This window comes from Lampetra planeri, chromosome 65 (genome assembly GCF_965212315.1).
Source record: "Lampetra planeri chromosome 65, kcLamPlan1.2.h2, whole genome shotgun sequence".
Lineage (NCBI taxonomy): Eukaryota > Metazoa > Chordata > Hyperoartia > Petromyzontiformes > Petromyzontidae > Lampetra > Lampetra planeri.
The window spans coordinates 2,421,684-2,431,645 of NC_136171.1; the positions used below are offsets into that span (position 1 = coordinate 2,421,684).

The following is a 9,962-nucleotide window of genomic DNA, read 5'->3' on the forward strand; positions in this document are numbered from 1 at the left end:
ATAGTTTTAAATGTATCTGGTGTTTTGACGGTGGGAAGTCCCGTGGATTAGCATTCGCTAACAAATAAATGAACAAAATCGCAACCACCACCATCATCATGACCACCATCATCATCGCCACTAGAATCATCACCATCATTATCGCCACTGACAATCATCACCCACGAGGATCATCATCACCACCAGATTCACCGCCTGTGCCCCCTACCGTGCCAACTTGCGCACAGATACGAAGACAGACAAAGATCTCCCATATAGCCTTCTAACATGCCGTTGGGGCAAGTGCAGTGAGCGAGTTGCAGCTATGAAGGCTGACACGGCAGGATGGTAATGACGGGGTGGTGTGTGGCCAGAATTGCCACTGCCCGGCCGCCTTTGTCTCCCCAGTGCCTTTGTCTCCCCACGGCTGATGTTTCACACACAGCAGCAGGCACTCAGTTATGGCTGAGCGGACCTAAGGGGACGTCCAGGACCGGTTCTGGTGTTCGTGCACCGCTGTTGGCCATGAGTGAGAATCGAACTCGGGTCGCTGGCTTCGGCGTGCAGCTTGCTAAGCGCTGCGCCACCACTCCTCGCTTGCACAGGCGCATCACTGCAACGCCGCTGGTACGAGTGGAGGGCGCTGCACTACCGCCGGGAGAGGGCACCGCTCTACCGCTGGAGGGGGGTGTGGGCAGTGTGGAGGGGGTCACTCACGGGCGGTGGTGGTGATAATCGGGGGCTCGGGGGACGGGGAGGGGCAGACCCCGGGGATGAGCGACACGTCGTCCAGCGCAATCTCGTTGAACAGCTGGTGCAGCCTGCGGCGCGCCTCCACCACCACCTGCAGGGGCGTCACCACCTCGTCACGCCACGTGGTACGGCGGCGATGAGGATGGTGACGACGGTGATGATGGTGACAGTGACCACGGCGATGACGGTGATGGCTGTGACGACAACGACGACGATGGTGACAATGGTGACGATGGTGACGATGGTGGCGATGGTGACGACGGTGATGATGCTGACGGTGACCACGGCAACGACGTTGATGATTGTGACGACGACAAAGACGATGGTGACAATGGTGACGACGGTGACGATGGTGAATGTGACCACGGTGACGACGGTGAGGACTGTGATGACACCGACGACGTGACGGTGACCCTGGTGATCATAGTGACGGTAACCATGGCGATGATGGCGACGGTGGCCACGGCGACGACGGTGATGATTGTGATGACGACGATGGTGGCGATGGTGATGATGACAACGGTGACCGTGACCACGGTGACGACGGTGATGGCAGTGATGCCTCTGACGATGACGTGACGGTGACCCTGGTGACCATGGTGACAACGGTGATGACGGCGATGATGGCGACAGTGGCCACGGCGACGACGACAATGATTGTGACGACGACGACGGTGACAATGGTGGCAATGGCGATGATGACGATGGTGACGGTGACCACGGCGACGACGGTGATGGCAGGGAGGACTGTGAAGACGATGATGGTGGCGATGGTGATGACGGCAATGATTGTGACGACGACGGCAATGATTGTGACGACGACGACGACGACGGTGACAATGGTGGCAATGGCGATGATGACGATGGTGACGGTGACCACGGCGACGACGGTGATGGCAGGGAGGACTGTGAAGACGATGATGGTGGCGATGGTGACGACGGCAATGATTGTGACGACGACGGCAATGATTGTGACGACGACGACGACGACGGTGACAATGGTGGCAATGGCGATGATGACGATGGTGACGGTGACCACGGCGACGACGGTGATGGCAGGGAGAACTGTGAAGACGATGATGGTGGCGATGGTGACGACGGCAATGATTGTGACGACGACGACGACGGTGACAATGGTGGAAATGGCAATGATGACGACGGTGACGGCAGGGAGGACTGTGACGACGACGATGGTGGCGATATTGACGACGGCAACGACGTTGACGACGACGGCTGCGAGGGTAGAAGCCAGGGCCGGCAACGTCCTCCCACGAGCAACTCAAATCAAGCGACAACCAACGGGAACATTTCGAATCGACGCAGCGGCCTGGACTGAAGAGGCACTACAGCAGCTGCTGACTAGCTTGGGACAGGGGATGCCATGGAAACCTGGAATGGTATACGGGGGGGGGGGGGGGACGACGACACACACTCCCACCCCCCCTGCCTGATATCCGCCTTTTCGCACTCACGTCGCTGACTTTTTTTAGGGGAACACGACGTAGAATTCAGAGTGGGCGTTGTGACCTTTCTGGCTAAAGAAAACACGAGTTGTGTTAAGATGTTCAAACACCGAGTAGATGGTTTAACACGGATACTTTCGCGACCAAACATCATCCATAATATAGGGGTTTTTTTCTTCTTCGTATGTACCTTTTAGAAACCGAATCGGTACCCTTTGCAAGGAATCAAGTCCGCGCTAGCCACACGAACATGCAAAACAAACACGGTGTGATAATACATGCATTGTCCTTGAAACTGCCTTCAAAAGACGGCCTTCTTTAAAGGCTGTCTCTGGCGTAGGCCAATCAGGCTGGGATCCTTGCAGAAGGTTACGATTTGGTGTTCGAACATCATAACGCCTCCTGTTTCATTGGCAGCAAGGGTCAAATCTATTCAGATTCAGTAGTAGTAGGTTTTTACCCTTTAAACTGGTACAAAACTGACACCTTTATACAAGGCATCATGTTTGCAATAACCGCAACACAAGCAGTCAAAATGCAAAAAAAAACAACTCTGATAATGGTAATGATATGCACTGTCCTTGAAGTTGATTGGTCAACACCTGAGACAGCTTTCCTTAGAGCCTAGTCTCCATTGGTGTTGGACCAGATAACGCCAAAAGGCGTACAACTCAAAAACAGTGCACTATCAGAGTATTGAGAGCTCGGGGTAAGCATTTACACTATGAGACCTCCTTTACCAGTGGCAAAATATAGTAGTAGGTTTTTACCCTTTAAACTGGTACAAAACTGACACCTTTATACAAGGCATCATGTTTGCAATAACCGCAACACAAGCAGTCAAAATGCAAACAAAAAGAAACAACTCTGATAATGGTAATGATATGCACTGTCCTTGAAGTTGATTGGTCCACACCCGAGACTGCTTTCCTTAGAGCCTAGTCTCCAGATTCGTCATACTTTTATAACACTGGCCAAAGAGGTCCCGCGACGTTCAACTTCCCAGCGCGCTCGTTGCTATGACGCCGAGCGGAAAGCTAAACGCTTGCGCTACGAGCCCGTCGACCCGACTTCGATCCCCGCTCACGGCCAACACCGGTGATCATCGTGGTTTTCCATTACCCGACTCACTCGGCTCGGCCGAACTCGGCTCTGTGGGTGGGGGGGGGGGGTGTATAGAGGTACTGTACAACTCGCGCATGCGCCGCCGCCATCTTCTCGGTCCCGTCGCGTGGCCACGAGCGCCCGTTGGGACCGGCGCCGACTTCAAATCGCAAAAACATGGCCGCAACCCCCTTCGACGCGGCCTTCATCCAGCAGCGGATCGAACAGGAGGCCCCATCGACGACACGTCGCCCGTGCCTGCCGATGGGCCTGCAGACGGCGCCCGCCGTGTTCCGACCGCGGCCCGCGACAAGGGGCTTGGCCAGGGTGGCAGATCGCCGGCGCCGGCTACCTTGAAGCTCTGCGTCTGGCTGATGGCGATCTGCCCGTAGTGCCACTGGTTGCCATAGTTCCCCTCCTTCTGCCACAGGAGAGAGTCGGCCGCTCCCTCCCTCCGCAGGAACACGGTGAGGCGGTAGACGTCCACCCCGTGCATGTGGTACCTGCGTACGGGGGACACGCAGAGGGCCATGCAGAGTCACACACAAAAACAGACACAAGGACATAGACTTGGACGAAGACAATCATCCCCTGCATAGCTTTAACACAACGAGCACCTTACACACACAGGGACGGACACACACATACACGTAAAATATAAAGATCCCCCGTATAACCTTAACAAACTATCGGGGCAAGTGCTGTTAGCGAGCACCTGTGGGTGGCTAGCACCACAACCGGCCACCTTTGTCTTCCAAGCGGCGACGTTTACACACCGCACCAGGTACCCATTTGAGGCTGAGTCGACCTAGAAGAGGCCCAGAACCGGTTCAGACAATTGTCACCGCTGTTGGCCGTGAGCGGGAATCGAACCCGGGTAGCCGGGTTCGTAGCGCAGCGCGCTAACCGCTACCCATAACACAGAGGGACACACACAGGAACACACACGGATACAGCGACACACAGAGGGTTGGATATACACGCAAAGACATCCTCGTACAGCCTACACAGGCTGTCGCGCCTCAATAAATTTGGTGCAAAACCGCGGGAGCGAAGATTCGTTTGTGTCCGATGGGAGATGTTGTCATCGCCAACAAGTCTGCGCGTGAAGCAAGAGGCGAGCGATTTGATGATTTATTTTTCATTGCAGACGACGTGGATCCGATGACGACGACGAATACGATGACGATGATGAGGATGATGACTACGATGATGACGACTACGATCATGGTGATGATGACGATGATGCCGACTACGATCATGATGATGACTCCGATGATGACGACTACGATCATGGTGATGATGATGATGATGAAGACTACGATGACAACTGCGACGACGATTACAACGACGATTGTGATGACGACTGCGATGACGATCACGCACGGACCCACCAGAACTGGAAGCACGCCGTCGATGTCTGCGGAGCGAGCAGCTGGCTGACGAGGCTGGCCGCCACGCCGTTCACCGACCCGCGGATGTAGTAGCCTGCAGTTCAGGGGACACACAAAGACAAAGGCCCCCCGGGTAGCCTTTAATAGACTGCCGGGGCAAGTGCTGCTGCTTGCGAGCAGGTCACCGATGAAGGCCGTAACGGCTCATGAGGAGGGTGGCTGTGGCGGGCATCACCCCCGCGACAGGCACTCAGCTTTAAGGCTGAGTCTACCTAGGGGGGGAGAGGCCCGAGGGCCAGTGCAGATGATTGTCACCAGCGTTGTCGGGAGCCGTGAGCTGGAATCGAACCAGGGTCTCTCTCGGGGTCGTACACTGCCACTCCTCATGCGACAAAGACAAAGGTCCCCCGTATAGGCTTAACAAAGCTGTTGGGGCAAGTGCTGTAGCAGCTATGAAGGCCGGAACGGTGCACAAGCGGGTGGCTTGCCGGCACCACACACGACCGCCTTTGTCTCCCCGGCGGCGATGTTTACACATCATACCAGGTTTATCATTTGAGGCCGAGTCGACCTAGGGGAGGCCCAGGACCGGTGCAGATAATCGCGGCTTTCATTTGGTCATGAGCGGGAATGGAATTGGGGGTGACCGGGACTCATAGTGTTGCAGCGAGAGTCTCTGGGTCACTGCGTCCGGCACACCACATCCAGTATACTTCTCATCCCAGTATAGCATCGACACATCCCCCCTCCCAAAGCTACCGAAGCGCCCCCCCCCCAAGGCTACCGGAGCACCACCCCCAAGGCCACTGGAGCGCCCCCCCCCCCCCAAGGCCACTGGAGCGCCCCCCCCCCCCAAGGCTACCGGAGCACCACCCCCAAGGCCACTGGAGCACCCCCCCCCCCAAGGCCACTGGAGCGCCACCCCCCCCCAAGGCCACTGGAGCGCCACCCCTCCCCAAGGCTACCGGAGCACCACCCCCCCAAGGCCACTGGAGCACCCCCCCCCCAAGGCCACTGGAGCGCCACCCCCCCCCCCAAGGCCACCGGAGCGCCCCCCTCCCCAAGGCTACCGGAGCACCACCCCCAAGGCCACTCGAGCACCCCCCCCCCCCCAAGGCTACCGGAGCACCACCCCCAAGGCTACCAGAGCACCCCCCCCAAGGCCACTGGAGCGCCCACCCCCCCAAGGCTACTGGAGCACCACCCCCAAGGCCACTGGAGCACCCCCCCCCCCCACCAAGGCTACCGGAGCACCACCCCCAAGGCCACTGGAGTGCCCCCCCCCAAGGCCACTGGAGCACCCCCCCCCCCAAGGCTACCGGAGCACCACCCCCAAGGCCACTGGAGCACCCCCCCCCCAAGGCCACTGGAGCGCCACCCCCAAGGCCACTGGAGCACCCCCCCCCCCCAAGGCTACTGGAGCACCACCCCCAAGGCTACTGGAGCGCCACCCCCCCCCCCCCCCGGCCACTGGAGCGCCACCCCCCCTCCCCGAGGCTACCGGAGCACCACCCCCCCCAATGCCACTGGAGCGCCACCCCCGCCCCCCCCCAAGGCCACTGGAGCGCCCCCCTCCCCAAGGCTACCGGAGCACCACCCCCAAGGCCACTAGAGCACCCCCCCCCCCAAGGCCACTGGAGCGCCACCCCCAAGGCTACCGGAGCACCACCCCAAGGCCACTGGAGCACCCCCCCCCCCTCCAAGGCCACTGGAGCACCCCCCCCCCCAAGGCCACTGGAGCACCCCCCCCCCCAAGGCCACCGAAGCATCGGTACCGGTGGCATTGCCGACGGTGTGGTCCACGTCCGGGCCGGAGCCCTGGGGGCTGCTGGGGCCCCTCAGCCGCTCCCAGTCTGCGCTGTCGTAGGGGTCCTGCTCCCAGTAGCACCAGCCCGACTCGAACGTGCAGTCGATGAGCTCCTTGTCTGCACACAGAGTAGGTGAGTGGGCAGGTGGGCAGGTGAGTGGGTTGGGTGGGTGGGTGAGTGAGCTAGTGGGTGAGTTGGTGGGTGGGTGAGTGAGCTCGTGGGTGAGTGAGTTAGTGGGTGAGTTGGTGGGTGGGTGAGTGAGCTCGTGGGTGAGTTGGTGGGTGGGTGAGTGAACTAGTGGGTGAGTGGGTGGTTGAGTGAGCGGGTGAGTGAACTAGTAGGCGAGTGGGTGGTTGAGTACCCCGTATAGGCTTAACAAAGCTGTTGGGGCAAGTGCTGTAGCAGCTATGAAGGCCGGAACGGTGCACAAGCGGGTGGGTGGCCAGCACCACGCCCGACCGCCTTTGTCTCCCCGGCGACGATGTTTACACATCACACCAGGTTTATCATTTGAGGCCGAGTCGACCTAGGGGAGGCCCAGGACCGGTGCAGATAATCGCCGCTTTCATTTGGTCATGAGCGGGAATGGAATTGGGGGTGACCGGGACTCGTAGTTGCAGTGAGAGTCTCTGGGTCACTGCGTCCGGCACTGTCCTTGAAGTTGATACATTGTCAGAGTTGTGTTTTTTGTTTGCATTATGACTGCAGGTATTGTGGTCTATGCAAACATGACTCCTCGTAAAAAATGTGTCAGTTTTGTTGCCAGATAGAAGGGTAAAAAAACAATTATCATATTTTTTACTGGCAAATGAGGTTCCAATGGTGTAAACATTCATACATTTACGTGATCTCACCCAAACGAACACCTCTGTGTTACGAGCGGTAGAAGAGCGATACCAGAGTGACTGACCGCTGGGGAGGGAGCGAGCGAGCGCGCGGCCGGAGCGAATCGGTGAGTGGTGAATGACGACGATGATGACGACGATGACGACGTTGATGATGACGATCGGGACGATGACGGCAATGATCATGACGACGATGGTAACGGTGACGATGGTGACGACGGTGACGACGTTGATGATGACGATCGTGATGATGACGGCGATCATGACGACATGGTAACGGTGACGATGGTGACGACGGTGACGACGATGATGACGACGATGACGACGGTGACGACGGTGACGACGGTGACGACGGTGACGACGGTGACGACGACGATGACGACGTTGATGATGACGATCGTGACGATGACGGCAATCACGACGACGATGGTAACGGTGACGACGTTGACGACGGTGACGACGGTGACGACGGTGACGACGATGATGACGACGATGACGACGTTGATGATGACGATCGTGACGATGACGGCAATCATGATGACGATGGTAACGGTGACGAAGGTGACGACGATGGCGTCGTACTGGAGATGTCTCCGAAGAAGAAGGAGCTGTAGCGAGCGGCGAATCCGCTGCTGTTGAGGCTGACGTCACTCGAGAACTCGACGGTGGCCACGTTGGAGAAGAGTCGCACCAAGCCGGGGTTCTCGGTTCCCGTGAGCGAAGCTGAGTTGGGGGAGGGGGAGAGGGGGGAGGGGGGAGGGAGGAGGGGGGGGTGGACAATTGTTAATGGCCGGTCGCGACCAGGTCTCTCCCCAGGCCCCGGCGCAACCCGGAACGCCACGTCCGTCGTGACGCGATCGCCAGCACCACCACCGTCACCACCACCATCACCACCACCGTCACCACCACCGTCACCACCGTCACCACCGCCACCATCACCACCGCCACGACCACCACCATCACCACCACCGCCACGACCACCACCACCACCATCACCACCACCGCCACCACCACCACCATCACCACCACCACCACCATCACCACCACCATCACCACCACCACCATCATCACCACCGTCACCACCACCACCGTCACCACCGTCACCATCACCACCATCACCACCGTCACCACCACAACCATAACCACCACCACCGCCACCACCGCCACCACCGCCACCATCACCACCAGCACCGCCACCATCACCACCAGCACCACCACCACCACCACGGCCACTCACCTCTCAGCAGCATGTCCTCTCCGAGTCCGCTGTAGATGCGCAGGAAGTCGTAGTTGAACTCCACGCTGAAGGCGGAGAACGTGAAGTCGATGGCGTGACCCTGGGGGACCCTGGGACGTGGCGGTGAGGGACACGGTGAGAGACACGTGACATGGTGAGTGACACGGTGAGTGACACGGAGAGACAGTGCCGGCCCGAGCCTCTTGGGGGCCCTAAGCAGAATTTGATTTGGGGGCCCCCCTCCCACCACGCAGACTCATCTGTGCTAGAAGGTGGCCAGGGGGCCCCAAGCAGCCGCTTAGTTCGCTTATGCCTCGGGCCGGCCCTGCGGAGAGAGACGGTGAGTGACACGGTGAGAGACACGGTGACACGGTGAGTGACACGGTGAGAGACACGGTGACATGGTGAGAGACACGGTGAGAGACACAGAGAGACATGGTGAAAGACACAGTGAGAGACACAGTGAGAGACACAGTGAGAGACACAGTGAGAGACACGGTGAGAGACACGGTGACATTGTGAGAGACACAGTGAGAGACACGTGATACGGTGAGAGACACGAAGAGAGACACGGTGAGTGACACGGAGAGAGACACGGTGACATGGTGAGAGACACGGTGAGAGACACAGAGAGACATGGTGAGAGACACGGTGACATGGTGAGAGACACGGTGAGAGACACAGAGAGACATGGTGAGAGACACGGTGACATGGTGAGAGACACAGTGAGAGACACAGTGAGAGACACGGTGAGAGACACGGTGACATGGTGAGAGACACAGTGAGAGACACGGTGAGAGACACGGTGAGAGACACGGTGGGAGACACGGTGGGAGACACGGTGACATGGTGAGAGACACGGTGAGAGACACGGTGACATGGTGAGAGACACCGTGAGAGACAAGGTGAGAGACACGGAGAGAGACACAGTGAGAGACACGGGGAGAGACACGGTGACATGGTGAGAGACACGGTGACATGGAGAGAGACATGGTGGGAGACACGGTGAGAGACACGGTGGGAGACACGGTGAGAGACACGGTGGGAGACACGGCGAGTGATACAGTGAGAGACACGGAGAGAGAAATGGTGAGAGACATGGTGAGAGACACGGTGAGAGACACGGTGAGAGACACGGGGAGAGACACGGTGAGAGACACGGTGAGAGACACGGTGAGAGACACGGTGAGAGACACGGAAAGAGACACGGAAAGAGACACGGTGAGACACGGTGAGACACGGTGAGACACGGGGAGAGACGGGGAGAGACGCGGTGAGAGACACGACGAGTGACACGGTGAGTGACACGGTGAGAGACACCGACGGCATGGACACCGACGTTAATTATGATGACGATGACGACGACGATGGCGACTCAC

At 58.5% G+C, this 9,962-nt stretch overlaps 1 protein-coding gene across 1 annotated transcript in view; it reads right to left on the minus strand.

The window, feature by feature from the left end:
- LOC144737186 (MAM and LDL-receptor class A domain-containing protein 1-like) overlaps window positions 1-9,962 on the minus strand; it is a 328,015-nt gene that overhangs the window by 317,167 nt on the left and 886 nt on the right. The window contains exons 3-8 of the mRNA XM_078619907.1: window positions 8,584-8,693; window positions 7,929-8,069; window positions 6,469-6,618; window positions 4,694-4,787; window positions 3,652-3,802; window positions 697-823 (exon numbers count right to left, since the gene is read on the minus strand). Of these exons, the coding sequence (XP_078476033.1) occupies window positions 697-823; window positions 3,652-3,802; window positions 4,694-4,787; window positions 6,469-6,618; window positions 7,929-8,069; window positions 8,584-8,693 (773 nt within the window). The remainder of the gene's footprint in view (window positions 1-696; window positions 824-3,651; window positions 3,803-4,693; window positions 4,788-6,468; window positions 6,619-7,928; window positions 8,070-8,583; window positions 8,694-9,962) is intronic.